General features: G+C 44.8%; 1 protein-coding gene across 17 annotated transcripts in view; it reads left to right on the forward strand.

Annotated features, from left to right (window-relative positions):
- Window positions 1–17,332, forward strand: part of LOC138747839 (pleckstrin homology domain-containing family A member 7-like) — an 81,904-nt gene that overhangs the window by 48,839 nt on the left and 15,733 nt on the right. For 15 of the 17 annotated variants that reach the window (XM_069907403.1, XM_069907394.1, XM_069907397.1 and 12 more), the window contains 6 exons: window positions 5,459–6,290; window positions 6,997–7,083; window positions 7,829–7,942; window positions 8,555–8,623; window positions 14,604–14,684; window positions 16,459–16,608. In XM_069907403.1, coding sequence (XP_069763504.1) covers window positions 5,459–6,290; window positions 6,997–7,083; window positions 7,829–7,942; window positions 8,555–8,623; window positions 14,604–14,684; window positions 16,459–16,608 — 1,333 coding nt within the window. The remainder of the gene's footprint in view (window positions 1–5,458; window positions 6,291–6,996; window positions 7,084–7,828; window positions 7,943–8,554; window positions 8,624–14,603; window positions 14,685–16,458; window positions 16,609–17,332) is intronic. The other 2 variants (XM_069907407.1, XM_069907409.1) reach the window with 2 other exon arrangements.

Genomic DNA, 17,332 nt, shown 5'->3' on the forward strand with positions numbered 1-17,332 from the left:
TTCTGGGCTAGTTCCATTGGATCAGATTTCAGATTTATTGTCAGAGGACATACATGATATCACTTACAACCCTGAGATTCCTTTTTCCTGCGGGTGTGACAGAATCACCACTAATTGCTCATGCAAAAAATAAACTGTACACACCATAAACATGTAAACAAAGAACTCTAAACATATAACGAATGTAAACAAAATGACTGGACTTTGTGGCTAGCAATCAGTCCATATCTAAGTGCCTCCTGTTCATTTCTCTGTCCAAATCTCTTTGAACATCAAAATTGTGCTGACTTCTTCAGTTCCCTCTGGAATCTTGATCCAGATACAGACCACCCTCTGTGTGAAAACATTGCCTCTCAGGCCACTCTAAATCTCTCCCCTCTCACCTTAAACCAAGGCCTTCTAGTTCTGGAATTATCTACTCTGGAAAAAAGACTGTTAGCACTCACTTTATTCACACTCATGATTTTATAAACCACTGTGAGATCACCCTTCAGCCTCTTTTGCTCAGGGGAATAAAGATGCACTCTAGCCAACCTCTCCCTATAACTCAAGCTGACTAGTCCCGCAACATCTTGGTGAATCCCCTCTGCATCTCTTCCTTCTTTGAGCAGATAACCAGACCTGCATACTGTACTCTGAGTGTGGTCTCACCAACAGCATTGACCAGCTGAATCATGAGGTCCCAACCTTTATCCTCAGTACCCATCCAATGAAGGCAAGCATGATCAATACATTTGTCACCATCTGGTTAGCCTGAGTTGCCACTTTCAAGGATCTTGGTACCTGCACCTTGGGTCTCTCTATTCCAAGCACTCTTGGAGGCCCTGCCAGTCACAAAGTCAATAGAATGCACAGACAAGCTGGAGAAACTCAGCAGGAAACATGGTATCTATACCAGGGGTGGCCAAACATTTTTGGTTGTGAGCCACAAACAGAAAAATATAAGGAGTCACAGGCCAAACAATATGGCTGTTTCCAGCCACCATCGGCTCCTTTGAAAGGACAGAAATTGGACTGGGTGGTTGGACCCCGCGGGGATGTGCTGAGACTCTGCACCCTGCTCTCCGTGGGACCGCACAGCCGCATCGATTCTGTTACAGCAGCTCCGGCAGTATCACCATCTTTATTTCTAACGGGCCACTTAAAAATGGGCAGTGAGCCGCAGTTGTCTTGGGAGCAGTAGCTTGGCCTCCCCTGATCCACAGGAAGTCAAGGGTAACCGATGTTTTGGGCCTGGACCCTTCATCGGGATATAAGAAAAGAAACAGTGAAGGACCCAGTCCAAAACGTTGGTTGCCTTTGCTTCCTGTGGATGCTGCTTGACCTGCTGAGTTTCCCCAGAACATTTGGACCTCAGCGTCTGCAGATTTTCTTGCAAGTCTCAGCCTGGTTTGACTTGCCAAACTGCAACATCTCACACTGGTCAGAGTTATGTTCCATTTGCCACCTTCCCAATTCATCAGAATTCTGTTGTAAACTTGGATAACCTTCCTCACTACTCACTACACAACCAGTCCTTGTGTCGTCTGTAAATTTACTAACCACGTTAACAATATTGCCATCTAAATCATCGACATGGAGGCTCCAGGACAGATCCTTGAAGATGTGACACCCAGGAATTTGAAGTTCTTGGCCCTCTGCACTGATGAGTCCTCAATGAGGACTGGTTCGTGTTTTTATGATTTCTTCCTGAAGTTCATAATCATCTCCATGGTTTTGCTGACGTTGAGTGCAAGGTTGTTGTGGTGACACCATCCAACAAGTTGATCTGTCTCCCTCCTGTATGCTTCCCCATTGCCGTCTGTGATTCTGCTGACAACTGTGGTGACATCAGCAAATTTGTAGATAGCATTGGAATGTGCCTGGCCACACAGGCATGGGTGTAGAGTGAGTAGAGCAGTGGGCTCAGCACGCATCCTGGAGGTGTATCTGTGTTGATGATCATTGAGGAGAAGATGTCATTTCCAATTTGTGTTGACTGGTTTTCCGATCAGGAAATCAAGGATTCAGTTGCAGAGGGAGGTGCAGAGCCCAAGGGTTTGGAACTTATTGATCAGCACTGAGAGGATGATGTTGTTGAAGAATGAGCTGTAGTCGATGAAGAGCAGCTGTATGTATGAGTTGCTGTTGTCTAGGTGAACCAGAGCTGAGTAGAGACAGGAGAATGACACGTGGTGTTCCTCTACCTTGTTTATCAATACTACACCCTACACAATGTGTAAAGGTAAAGGTTCCATTTTTGTCATGTAATACTACATTTAGAATGTAACTTACATGAAATTCTTTAACTTTGTCCACCATAAGGAAGACAGAGAATCACCACTTTGTCCAGCGCCCCTCACAGAAATGAGACCCCAGCGAGGAATGAACTCACGACCCCTGGTTTACAAGACCAGTGCTCTGTGTTGATCAGTTAGGCTTGTCTATTGAGCTGTGTGCATCTTGGGTGAATCATTAAGGCAGCTTGGTTGGGAGAGTTGAGAGTGGGGAAAGAGGAGGTCACCATTAACCCGGAGAAATCACTGAGTGATTAGCAGCCATTGTAACCATTAATTCTGGTATCGGGCTGTGTGGTGACAGGGCATGCAGTTCACCATTCCCAGGGAAACGCCGCATCGAGTCTGTGTAAACCAAGGGAGAAGGAGGCCATGGCATGAGGGAACAAGAGTGAGGGAAGAGAGAGTGGAAGAGCAAGGGGAAAGGGTGTGGGGAGGAGGGAACGGGGTGAAGGAGAAAAATGGGAGGGTGGGGGAGGAGGAACGGGGTTAGAGAGGAGAGTGAGGGAGGGGGAGGGGAAGGGTGTGGGGATGAGGGAATGGGGTGAGGGAGGAGAGTTGAAGTGCAAGGGGTGATGGTGTGGGGGAAGAAGGAAATGAGGTGAGTCAGATGAATTGGGAGTGAGGAACAGAGGGAGCAGAGGGAAGGGGTTGGGAATGAACGATGAAGGAGTGGATTGAGGAATGAGGGAACAGAGTGGGAGGTACTGGGGATGTGGGGGGATGGGGATGAGGGAGTGGGGGATAGGGATGAGAGAACAGAATGGAGGGAATTGGTGGTGTACTGAACCCTGCTGTGGTATTGGAAGACCTGGTCAATGTTCCTCTGAGCCAAGACATGATTGCATGTAGCCAGGACTGTGAAATGTTTTCTTTCTGGTTATAACTAAGCCCTCTTTCTAAGAACACGGTCCAGAGGTGCTGGACCTGATTCATTGGTATGCATGGACTGCATCCTCTCTGGAATGCTCTGACCGTTCCAGTTCAATGCTTCGTTCCAAACTAGTGTCCCAGAGTTAATAGATTATCAAATAACTACCGAGTGTGGAACATTTGAGATGTTATGTTGAAGTTGTTTGAGACATTGGTAAGACTAAATTTGGAGTAGTGTGTGCATTCTGGATGCCTAACTACAGGAATGATATCAATAAGATAGAAAGAGTGCAGAGAAGATTTACTAGAATGTTGCTGGGTTTCAGGGGTTGAGTTATAGAGAAAGATTGGACAAGTTAAGACTTCATTCCTTGGAGAGAAGAAGGGGAGATTTGATAGAGGTTTACAAAATTAGGAGAGGTATAGACAGAGTGGATGCGAATAGGCTTTTTCCATTTTGACTGGGGAGATAAGTATGAGAGGTCATAGTTTTAAGCTGAAGGGGGAGAGGCTTGGGGAACATTAGGGGGAAGTTTTTCACTCAGAAGATGGTGGGAGTGTGGAACGAGCTGCCATCTGATGTGGTGAATGTGGGCTCGATCGTATGTTTTAAGAGTAAATTGGAAAGGTACATGGATGTGGGGGGACTGGAGGGTTATGGTGTGGGAGCAGGTCAGTGGGACTAGGGAGATGATGGTGGCACAGACTAGAGGGGCCTGTCTCCTGTGCTGTAGCATTCTATGGTTCTATTAAACACTGTATCGGGGATGGGATTCTCCGCATTCCTTTCTCTCCGAAACTACATCCTCTCCTGGTCCAGCTCTCATACCTTCTACAATCGATTACACTATCTTATAACCTCATGTAATAGTCAACACCCCCTCCCCCCTTTTATGGCCCAAAATCGCCTGTTTTCCCATATGAGCCGTGTAAAAATCAACCCCTTAGGCCCCAGCCATCAGCCCATCTGAGCTCACAACACCCTGAATACAGTCTTCCCTCCTGCACCCATCTATCCAAGATCCTGACATCCTGACATCCTGAATATGACTTCCCTCCTGCACCCATCTATCCAAGATCCTGACATCCTGACATCCTGAATATGACTTCCCTCCTGCACCCATCTATCCAAGATCCTGACATCCTGACATCCTGAATATGACTTCCCTCCTGGACTCGTCTATCTGAGCTCCCAACACTCTGAATATGGACCACTACCGGTCCTGTCTATCCGAGCTCCTGATATCTAGAACAACGCAGGTACTCACCATGGTCAAAAGTAGTATCCGTGTAAAAGTTTACATCCCAAATTTGACCTGAAAAATTGGTTCCCAAGACCCGGCTGTTATACAAGTATATTTGATAGTCGTCACATCAAGCACAATTTCATCTTCAGGCCTGGTATTGTCCATAATAAGGCAAATGGAGAGAGGTGTCAGAGCAAATAGAGCTGGCTGATTTGTGATTGGTCACTGACAAACAGTAGATGTAGAATTCAAAGTGAAAATGTCTGGAAAGACCTTGTACCCAGGGGGTGTGAGGGATTAGTGGCAGCCATGCAATAATTAAAGAGATGTAGGTTTGGAACTGTTCCACTCTCCTTAAACCACAACCGTGTGACCTCCTGCTGCTGAGGTCCCAACGTTTGTCTCCTCGACGAGGACACCTCTTGTCTCCATGGGCTGTAAGGGACCACAAGCGCATTGACCATGAAGTCTATGGTGATGGACAGAGCCTCTGTACAAACCTTCCATCACTGACAGTAATGTTCTCCCTCCATCCTTCCTCCCTCAACTCCCCACTCCCTGCCCCCTGGCTCAGGGTAAAGAAACCAAACGTGTTGCTATCACTGCCGATTGGTTGACATTGCCCCTACCCCCATCCCACCCACCATCTGCAGTCCCACCCCCTCTGTGGCTTTCCCTGAACACACCCCACATTTACAAATTTGTGCCCCCATCCTGTGCAATTCCTGTTTCCCACTCCCACCTCCAACCGTCCGAACTCACCCATTCCACTTCGCACTGCCCAGCTCATGACACCCAAGATGGGCCATCCCCCCGCCACCATCACACCCCCTCCTCACTCCCATCAAATCCCCTCTTCCCCATCACAACCCCTCCTCCCCTCCATCACACCCCTTCCCCCACCTCATGACACTCCCTTTCCCCCTACCGCTCGCCTTCCCCCTTACCCTCTCATCCACCTCCACCCCCCCACCTCTCCCTTTGTCGGAACACCCTCCATCTCCTCCCCCCCACCCCAACGGGGACCGGGTCTACTGAATCCTGTGTTCTGTGTTGTGACAGGCCCTTCCTGGTGACCACGGCGGCCGGCCATGTGTACAAGTGCCTGGCGGATGGATCTCCGGCTCAACAGTCTCTGGGTCCTTCCCGACGGAGCCCCCTCAAAGAGGAGCCCAGCTGGCCACGGGAACCAGGCAAGGCTGTGGGCGAGCAGGAGGGCTGGTGCCATCCAGCTCCCTGTGGACTAGGCCCCAGGCCTCGGGCCTCAGGCCTGGCCATCACCTCCTACCGCTCCAACTCGCTGCCGGCAGCCCCCGAGCCCCCAAAGTACCAAGTGTTGCGACGGTCACTGACACCAGATGAGAGGCCTGCGGCAGTGTGTGAGGTCCGAGGTGGACGCTGGCTGGAGCGACCGGCTGCACGGAACCCCTTTCCAGCTTGGTCTCAGAGGGAGCAGCCTGCATCAGGCGAAGCCTGGCCAGCTGCCCCAGCCCTAGCCAGGCCTCACACCCCAGTGGGGAGGATCGACGTCCTGCCACCGCAGCCGCTGAGGAGAGATGGCCTCCCTCGGAGCCCGCCGGCCGTCTCTGAGCCCCCCAGCTTCCTGGCTCCAGTCAGGCTGCACTCCCGGCCGCAGACCCCCACCACCTGGCATGACATGCTGCCCACTCCAGCTGGGAGGACCCACCGCACACTGAGGAACCATAGCCAAGCCCCAGGCCCCTTCCACCAGATCGCGGTACTGGCTCCAGACGACAGGGACATCGAGGCATCGAGGGCCACAGTAACTGGGGGATGGTCCGGACCGTGGTCCAGGCCCTTCCTCAGCACCAGCAACAGGGAGGCCCCACTCACTGCAGACAGGTCTGGTGGTTGGGGGCTGAGTGTCCACAGGGTAAGGACCACCATCCATCCCACCTTGTCACCCACCCCCAACCCCATCACCTACCCTGTCACCCACCCCGTCACCCATTTGTACCCTGTAACCCACTGCATCCTGTCAACCACACTGTCACCCACCCCCCTTGTCACCCCCACCTCATCACCCACCTCCCAACCAGTCACCTTCATCTGTCACCCACATCTGTCCCGTCACCCACCCATTCATGCTTCACCCATCACCCACCCTCCTCAACACCACCGTGTCATCAGTCTCTCCACCCTCTGTGCTCTCCTTTCTCTCTTTGTTTGGACTCCTCACCTCTCACATAACTACATCCCATCCCCCTCCCCTCTCCTGTCTCTCTCTCTCCCTCCCCCCTCTCCCTTCCCTCTCATCTCCCTCCCCTCTCCTTTCTCCATCCCCTCCTCCTCCTCCTGTCATCTCTCTCCTCTACCATCCCTCTTTGTTTTCTCTCTCACCATCATCTCTCACCCCTCTCCCTCTGCCTCACTCCTTCCCATCTCCCTCTCTCCCCCTCTCTCAACCCACCCTCTCCCCTTCCCTCCCTACAAAACCTCCCATTAGCCCTCTTCCTCCCCTCCACTCTTTCTCTCCCCCAATCCCCCAACTCCTCCTCCTCTCTTTTGCACTCTCCCTCTCCCTCCCTCTCTCTCTCTCTCTCTCTCTCTCTCTCTCTCTCTCTCTCTCTCTCTCTCAGCCTCCAACCCACAATGCTCGGTACACTCCACCACCTCCATCGTTCATCTCGCGCCTGGGTGGCACCCTGAAATTATCAGCAGTGAAGGTGAGTTCAAATGATTCATTGTGAATGTGGCAGCTCTCGCTCGCTCAGCTCGAGGCCAGGAGTTCAGAGTCTGGGAAGCTGAGAGCCGGTGACAGAGAGCCAGAGGGTCAGAGTAGGGGGAAGGAGTGGCCGGGGATGGAGGGGAGGTCGGAGGTGGGAGGGGATGGAGAGGCCAGGGAGACAGAGAGGCTAAGGCTGGGAGGCAGGGGTGGAAAGGCCGAGGGCCAGGGATTGTGCGTGACATGGGGCCCCAGTGGCTGGGAGACCTCTTGGATGGGTTGAGTCAGTTGGCTGCACAGCCCCTGTGTGGGTGGGGTGGGGTTTCCAATGGGAGCAACAGTGTGACCCTGAGGATATAGCATGGCCACCATTTTCATCCACCCTCCCCCCCCATGCCATCCCAGGGGGATTATGCCCAGCTCCGATACCAACCTCAACGGGGTGTCCCCGCATTATCCACATGTCCCACGGATTGGCAGCTTTGATGCTGTATCAGGAAACTGGACGACTACACATAGGGATTAGGCTTGGATTCTCTAGGCAAGTAACCACCTTCCCTTGAGTATTGTGAAGGTTGCTGAGAAACAAAATGCCTCCCAAGTATGCAGGGGGGGGGAAACCAGGGCAGGTGGGCACACTGCAGTTCAGTCAGAGCGAGAGGTGTTGAGGTACAGAGGGGTGGGTTCTTAGTTTATCTCTCATCCTGTCTCTGAGTGTTTTCTCTAACTCCCTTCTCCTTCCACAGGGAGCCAGTTCCAGCTTCACCCATCTTCCTCCTCGGCCCCCCACCTCACCTCGCGCCTGCCCCTCTCCACTGCTGCCATCCGTCAGGAGACTGTCTATCGCTCCTTTGCTCAACGTAATCTGCGCTGGGCAAAACTAGGGAGGGAGGAGGGGAGGGGTTGGGCTTTGGAGAGGGGAGAGGAGGAAAAATAAAAAATTAAATTAAAAAAAAAGGAGAGGAGGGAGGAGCGGAGAGAAGGGGAGGAGGGGAAGGGAAAGGAGGGAAGGGGAAGTGTAGTAGGAAGATGTGAGAGAGGGAAAGGGGGACAGAGAGGGGAAGGAGGAGAAAGAGCAAGGAAGAGGAGAGGGATAGTAGGAGGGAGAAAATGAATTGGAAGGAATGGGGTAAATGGGGAACATATTTTTGAATGATTCTAGAATTTCTTCATTTGGAATTTGTCTAGGATGTGGAGAGATGTTGGTGTGGTTCAGCATCAAAGTGGGGAGGTGGCAACCTGATGTCAGAGTTTCAGGATGGAACAAGGGATGGGTAGGACAGTAGAAAAGTCCACTAAAATAATTGAGCACTGTTATTTTTGGCTTTATAAAGAGAGTAACAATGAGTTTAAACATGGGATGGGATCTGAGAACTGTGTGCAGATCATTAAGCATTGTGAAGTGATTTGCTTGATGTGAGTGAAGTCAGGTGAAGCAACTGTTAGACACTAACTGGAACTATCTGTGACAGGGAGGTGCCTCGGAGATCTACCAGGAATTCGCAGCAGAACCTGTCAAAATGGCTGAAAGTGAAGTCGATGTAAGTCGCGTTCACTATCTCTGGGATTACGGTTTGTTCCTTTGGGAATGTTCTTCACCTCAAAAAGAAAAACAAAACATTTCAAGCCCCCTTCTCTGATTCATAGACGTGGGGCAGTGTTGGATCCAGAATAATGCTCCATCATTGCTCTCCCATCCATGCTGCCAAAGGAATTTTTGAAGGGTGTAAGGAAACAAGAGCACCCTGATTAAACCCATGCAGACACAGGGTGAATATCCAAACTCCTTATAGACAATGCGAGATTCGAACCTTGGTCACTGGCGCTGTAACGTAACTTAGATACAGAGTGAAGCTCCCTCTACACTGGCCCATCACACACTCTCAGAGCAGGGACACAGGTTAGATACAGAGCGAAAGAGGACGTGGCATTATGACATCATATTCGGGTGTACAGAGAGCTTGCATTTCATTCTTCGAAGTATTATAGAGGAGACGTAAGCTCAAGATACTTTTTGAATTTGTCTTAATTTGTCTTATTTTATCTATTTCTTCTTATATCTGTTTAAAGTTGAATATTGTTATGAAAATCTCAATGTGAAGTTATGCAAAATGCTTATCCATTTTTATCAATGAATTAAAGCTGCAACTGCAAAGTTTGATTTATTGGATTAATAAGATAGTAATTTGGAATATCGTTGCTCATGTTTCTGTGAAGATGATATGTTTTGAAATTGGGAAATATTAGAACTTGGAAAGTGTCATCCATAACTTCCATGGAGAGTATGAAATAGATGGTTAAAACTTGAAAATCAAGATTTATTTCCTCAAAAATGGATAAAACTAGCACGAAGAAGCCAAGACAGCTGAGAACAAAGATTGAAGAAACTCCTATTCATCCAGGAACATCGGGTGAAAGTCCGAAAGGGAGCGGTGCAAAAGTGGCGATGGGGAGGGCAGAACCAGGTAAAATTGGGGAGTTGGGTCAAGAACTGAGCATCATCCTGGAAAAAGGAAGTATTTGAGGAACTGATTCATTGGTGTTGAAATGGTGATGAGAGATATGACAGAAAAAATTACTGAAATAAAAGAGATTGTTGGAGACCGGGTGGAGAGAATGGGTTGAGCAGAGATTGAATTAATGGAAATCCGTGGAAAAACTCAAGGTCAAATAAACTAGGACTGCTGGACAAAATTGACCATATGGAGAACTTTAGTCGACAGAATAATGTCTGAGTTATTGGACTAAAGGAAGGAATGGAATGAAGAGACCCGGTGAACATTTTTCAAAAATGGATCCCACAAGTGTTGGGAGAAGACAAGTTTGGAGAAAATCTACACATTGAGAGAGCTCACCTAACACTTGGACCCAGAAGAGCCAACAACCAGAGATGAAGACCAGTTCTGGTGAGACTTTTTTTCTACCAAGAATGGGAGATACTTCTGGGAATAGCATATTGATTACTCTAACCAGAATAATGGCCCACCCAAGGTTGATCATGAAAACGTATCATTTTTTCAAGATTTTATCCCAACCTTGATTAAACAAAGAAAAAAATTTGAAGATGTGAAAAGACAACTATGTGTTAAAAACTTGAAATACTCCATGATATATCCTGCGACTTTGAGACTCAAAGTAGTGGAAGGGAACCGACAATTTTTCAAGAATAAGAACGAGGTGGAAGATTTTCTGCGAAATTTATAAAGAAAAAAGATCAAGGTTACTGAGGGAGAAGATTGTGAAAATATTTATAATGGAACTAAGTAAAAGTAGTAAAAATTATATATTTTTTATTTTTACGGAACCATCTTGTATTTATTGTTTAAAAGTAAAGTGGTATAGAAATGTTCACGGAGAGCTCCGAAAAAGGAAAAAATCTGGGAAAAGTGGTAGCAGGGTGGAAACTCCAGACTAAGGGGAAGAATTGTGCCTGGAAAGGAGTAGCAAAAAAAGATGGTGTTAGAGAAAAGGGTTCTTCTTCCTCAAGAGATTCTGCGAGCTTTATTCATGGGCTTTCAGGGCTGTGCATATATGTCACCATCAGGGGAAGGACATTGCGTGTTTTTCTTAAAGGGGAAGGATCACTATTATTTAAAAAGTCAAAGAGATTTTAATGTTAAAAAATATTGTTTTAAAGAAGAATATGGATAGAACATTAAAATTTATTAGTCTTAATATTAATAGAATTAATGGGCAGTAAAGCTAAAATGGGTCTTGGCATACCAGATATAATCTTTTTACAAAAAACATATTTTACCAAATTGGAACACACAAAATTAAAAAGAGAATGGGTGGGGTAAGTAATGTCATCTTCATTTGGATCAAAAGCAAGAGACGTAGCAATTTTAATTAATAAATTATACCAATAATAATAGAAGAGACATTAACCGATCAAGCTGGAAGAACACACTGAAAAATTTATGCAAATCATAAATGTTTATGAGTATTACACCACAAATTATGATGATGTTCTTTATGAAGGATATGTTTTTAAAAACTGCAGGGGAAGATAAAATATATTGATAGGAAGAAATTTCATTTTTTGTTTAGATCCAATATTAGACAAATCAGTGAAAACAATAACAAGGGTGAAAGCTACAAAAATGACATTGTCATTTATGAAGGATTTAAATTTAATTGATATATGGAGGTGGCTCAACCCTTTAGAAACAGACTATTCATTCTATTCAAGGGCACATGATTCACATGCAAGGATTGACTTATTTTTGATGTCTACCCAGCTACATAATAGTGATTAAAAACAGAGTACTTGGCAAGACTTTTATCAGACCACTTGCCATTAACATTAACTATTACGATAATGGAAAAGCAAGAATGTCTGTATAAATGGCACCTTAATGCTACATTATTAAAGAGGAAGGATTTTTGAAAATTTATTAAGAGACATATAAATATTTTGTGAAAACAATCTTCCTTCCACTGATAATAGTTTTCTAATATGGGATAAACTGAAAGCTTATCTGAGGGGACAAATTATTTCTTATACTAAAAATCTATTAAGAATATGCAAGAAGGTCTAGAGAAGGATATAACAAAATAGGAAAAAGAACATCAGATATCAGGACCACAAGAAAAATATAGAATATTAGAGAACAACAAGTTACAATATAAACATAGAATGGAAAAAATGATATTAAAAACTAAAAAATAATTATGAACTAGGAGAACAGGCACATAGTGTTATCTTGGCAGGTAAAAGCAGAGGAGTCATCCAGAATAATAAATGCAATAAAAACAGAAACTGTTACTAGAACACACAATCAAAAATAAATAATATGTTTAAACAATACTATATGGAACTATATAAATCAGAATTAGTAGGAAATGAAAATGAGATGGAAGAATTTTTAATAAATGTTGAACTTCCTAAACTAGAAGAGAGAGAAAAAGATGATTTAGATGCTTCTGGGTACTTTACAAGCTAATAAGTCCCTGGGGGAAGATGGAATTCCTCCTGAGTTCTATAGACAATTTAAAGATTTGTTGATGCCTCTGATAATGGATGTGTTGGACCAGGTGGGGGAGACCCAGATCCTCCCGCAAACTTTTTCAACTGCTATAATTACAGTGCTTCTGAAGAAAGGTGGAGACCCATTAAAAACCTCATCATACAGACCAATATCACTCCTGAATGCAAACTATAAAATTCTAGCAAAGGCACTAGCCAACAGATTGGGTGAGTATTTACCAAAATTAATACCTCCAAATCAGGTTGGATTTGTTATCTAGGTAGATTATTCAATATAATACATAGGGCAAAATCAAGGTTGAATCCAAACATAACTGACTGGAATGTTTTTTATTACATAGAATGCTGGAAAAATTTGCCATAGGTAGAAAATTTATAAATTGGATAAAAACTTTTTATCATAATCCTCAAGCTAATATTATAACTAATAACCAAATATCATCTATTTTTCCCATGAGTAGATTGAGTAGACAGGGCTGTCCTCATCTCCAGCATTATTCATTCTAGCTATTGAACCTCAGGCAGAAATTATAAGAAGAGGTCCAGATATTTAGGGCTTCAAAGTTGGACAGGAAGAACATAAAATCAGTTTATTTGCTGATGATGGGCTATTGTACACCTCTGTCCCGGCTGAATCACTGATAAGATTACAAAGAATATCAGGATATAAAATAAATATGGACAAAAGTGAGATAATGCCTTTGCAAAACTTTGATTATGAAATATGCCAAAAAGGTAGTAGATTTAAATGGAAGAAGGATGGAATTAAATATTTAGGAATAATGACAGATAATAATGTACAGAACTTATATAAGCTTATTTTATAGAAAAAGTTTTAGAGAAATGGAAAGATCTGCCAATTACATTAATAGGAAGGGTAAATTGTATAAAAATGAAGGTAATGCCAAGACTACAGTACCTCTTTCGATTATTGTCTATTGCACTAACTAAAAATGTCTTTAAATTATTACATAATTGTATAAGACAATTCCTATGGAGTAGAGAATTACCAAGAATTGCACTGGAAAAGTTAACATGGGGCTATAAACTGGGTCTTAGACTCCCAGATTTTTAAGAAGTATTATCTATCATCTTTCTTTGAAGAAAACCGTCCCCCCCTTGTGGATTCAAATGGATTTGAATTCAATAAAAGTGGAGACAATGAAGGACTTTATTTAGGTGGAATTTCAAGTCAATAACAAAATAAAAGGATAATCCTGTATTAATACACATGATTAGAATATGGCAAGAAATAAATGAATGCATCAGGATAAAAGCATCATTATAAAAATGTGCTACTGCCTCTGAATCTGGGTAACAAAATATTGAATTCATGGTATGAGGAAGAAATAAGATAGGTTGATGATATGGAAGGGTCTCTTTTGAACAATTAAAAAGTAAGTATGGAGAAGGCAAAGGGACATTCTTTTGCTTTCTCCAGCTAAGATCATTCTTAAGAGAAAGGTGGGGACAAAACTTAGCCCCACCTGAAATTAGTGAGATGGAACAAACAATTTGGCTGGGGAACACACCTAATTTATATCTAAATTGTACTTTGCTCTCCAAAATGAAAGTGCAAAGAAAGATTAACAGAAATCGAGAGAGAGATGGGAGTCAGATTTAGGAATTGCAATAATGGAAAGATGCTAGTCTGATGGGTGTTTGAATAGCATGACGTCAATTATAAATGCAAGATATGGATCAGTGCAATATAATCTCCACCACCAATTGTTTCTCACACCACAGAAATTACATATATCATAATTGGAAATATCAGAGATGTGTTTTAGATGTGGAATAGAAATAGGAACGTTTGTACATGCTACGTGGTCATGTGTGAAGGTAAGACCTTTCTGACAGGATATTACTGAAATACTAACAAGGATAATGGGATGGCCTTCACGGATGAACCAGAGATTTATCTTTTGTGAAATTTTATTGAAATAAATATCAAACTAACTAAATCCCAAATTTCATTTGTTAAAATAGCTTTAGCTGTGGCTAAGAAATGTATTGTGATTACTTAGAAATCTGACCCCCCTCTACAGATAGCAAAGTGGAAGACAGAGATGAACAGTTGTATTCTTATGGAGAAAATCACATTCAATCTAAAGAACAAATATGACGTATTTATAAAAATATGGCAACCAGGTTTGGACTATATAAGGGCCCAAATATAAATTAGAAAAAAGATGCTACTGTTATAAAAATATGTGATCTCTCCAATGAAAACGTTGTCTTTTTAACCCAACTGTAAGCCCTGACAATGTATGGATTTATACTGTGAAGGGGGTGGGGGTGGGGTGGAAGGAAGGGATTGTGGTGATTTTTGTAAAAAATATATTGAAAATGGAAAATTTTGATGTCTATTTATGGAGAAAAAAATAAAATATTCAAAAAAAGATACAGAATGAAGCTTCCTCTACAATATATGTTCACACTCCCAACAGATAAGGACTCCCAACAGATAGGGACAGAGGGGTACATTCTTTATTTGGTTTATATCTGATGTTTCTTTACTGTGTCTGCAGGTGCTGTTGACCAGGTTATGTGGGCAGGACAGAATTCTCCAGGGGCTCGTGGCTGAAGCCACTCCACTCAAGGCAGAGAAGGTACATAACAAATACCGCTTTGTATGTCCAACAAATGCACTCCTTCCAACTGACTGCACTATCCCTCCACACTTCTTCCTTCCCTTCCCCTCTGTGGCTCAACTGTCAGAGGCTTCTGTATGGGAGGGATTACCCCAGAGGGATATTTGATATATAATACATTGCTGGTCAAACCTCCCAAGGCATTTCACTATAATGTTCAGCCCAAGATTTACACCACCGGTTATACTGGACAACAAATTTTTCAAGAGGTTCGCTTCCTGAAAACAAATTTGGGGATTATAATAGACAACTTCAAGCTGAACACAAAGATCATTTGTATTCACTCCATCATGTAGGAAGTTGAAAAAACATTAAATTAACTTTGATTGAATTTAGCCTGTTTAATCACACAATGACGCTGACACATTGCGTGAGTTCGACTGACCTAAAAATGTTTTGCCACTTATTTTCATTTGTACTCAGCATCTGATGCCTCTTGTTTCGGTGTCCAACAATGGTCAGCCAACATTGATGGATTCCATTTGCCCTGACACTGCTTTTCCAGGGTCACAATGTCCTGGTGAAACCTTTCACCGTGTTCGTCACCGACTACACCAAGATCAGGAGGGAAGTCGTCCAAGTGCGAATGCAGAAAATGAATTTTCATCGACATGTTGCACTTCATAGTTTTGTACACTTGAGGTAGACTAAAATATGACAGGAAATCACAAAAATTGGTTATATCTAAAATACAGTATGCAATAAGAACATTTTAAGGTAATTTTCGTGATCAGCAGCCCTAAATCCATAAAATATACCCAAAAGTATTCAGGAAGCAAAAACTTCATTGTCCAGTGTTCTAAAAACATGGAAAGGCTGGCTCAATCCCTGGCTAATGAGAGAGAACTAAGGAGCTTTGTAGAGGAGCAGTGAGTGGGGAGACCTTTCAGGAGGGAACTCCTGACTCTACTGATTTGGCAACTAAACACACAGCCACTGGGGATGGAGTGATTAAATGGAAGGGTGAAGGTGAGGGAAACCAGAGATCCTGAAGGGGCTTGGGGGCTGTGTGAGGTGCATGGGCTGGAAGAGACAAGGGAGGTAGGAGCTGCAAGAAGGTACAAAGGTAGTGTAGGGATTGCAGAAGACTAGAGAGGAGATGGGTTAAGGAAGAATCAGTGCAGTTCCAGAGACCAAAGAAGGTTATGGAGATTGGGACAGTGTAGGGTGCAGAGGCGGTTAGAGACTCCGTGGGCATCAGGGGGAAATTCCACAATTAAAGGGCGGGGGGGTGCTGAAGGTCACAGAGGAAGAGTGACTAATGGAGGTTACAGTGAGAGGGGAGACATTACAGAGCAAGGGAGGTCTGTGGGGACAGGAGATTATAGAAGGACAGAGGACTTTATTGGCTGGAGGAAGGTAGTGGAAGGTGTGTACTGGAGGAGGAGTGGAGGGGGTTTATGTCGGGATGAGGAATATTATAGAGGAGGAAGGGTGGCAGACGTTGTCAACCATGGCGCTGCATGTTTGTGGGTCTTTAAAAATGTTAAATTAAATACTCTAAATGAGATGAAGTGGTGTTTCTCACAGAGCTGCCTTTTGACTTGCTCAGCCATTGCCACTAGTAAACTATGGCATGTTAGGCCAGAAGCTAGAAGGGCCTTAGACCGAAGCAGGTTGAGAACCACTGGTAGGGGCTGATGGAGGTTGGGGAGGAGGAAGGGAGCCCAACACACATCTCCCCTCCCCCCCTGGATCAGAGGCATGAGCTGTGATGTGCATCTTCCTGTAGGACAAACTGGAGGGAGTTTTGGAAGTGATCCGTGGCCAGTTGCTGGATTTCAGGGGACAGCAGAACCTCACCAAGAAGTTAATGTGCCAGCAACGGATTCTGCAGGAGGAGCTGATCCAAACCCGGGCCAAGCTCTGTGACCTCTCCACGGTAATGGCCAAGGTGGTGTGCGTGATTCGTTGGTGGCGTGTGCTGGCTTGGATTTGGGAGAGGTGGGCAGTACTCTCGCCTCAAGAAATGAGGAATTCAAGCCCAATTCCAAGTGTTGAGGGCTGTTGGATGTCCTGGCCCCTGCTTTCTGTGGGAGATTGAAGTCCCGTGTTACTTAGAGCAGTGCTCTTTGAGTGAGTGACAGAGAAAACTGATAGTCATTCAGTACATCGATGAAACTTGGCCAAATCTGTTAAGCGATGCCTCTTCACCCTCACTGTGGGAGAAGGAAGGGGTTATTTAACATTCCTTCTCACCAACCTAGAAAGGCAAATGATGTAAACTTCCCCATATAGACCGGAAACTTATGTGGTTCTCAAAACCATCCACAGAGACAAATGAAACAAGGCTGGTACGGAATGTGAGTGTTGGCCCCATCTTCCCTCTGTTTATAACTTACCTCCTGCGGAGAGGGCTCTTTCTCCATGGAATGAACGTCCATCCTAGTCGATGTCACTGGAGGTGGATGCATATTCGGGTCTGGGGCCTGGGCCCAGATGAGAGCTAAGTCCTGGGACCATAAGAATGCAGCAGACCCACCATCACTGAGTCAGCTGGGCATGAGATGTACCACCTCACCTTCCCCCTCTCCCCACCTTTCTCCTCCCCTCCACCTTCCCCCCACCCAACCTTTTCCCTCTACCCTCATCCAGATCCAATGCCA

Source organism: Narcine bancroftii, chromosome 13 (genome assembly GCF_036971445.1).
Source record: "Narcine bancroftii isolate sNarBan1 chromosome 13, sNarBan1.hap1, whole genome shotgun sequence".
NCBI classification, from domain to species: domain Eukaryota; kingdom Metazoa; phylum Chordata; class Chondrichthyes; order Torpediniformes; family Narcinidae; genus Narcine; species Narcine bancroftii.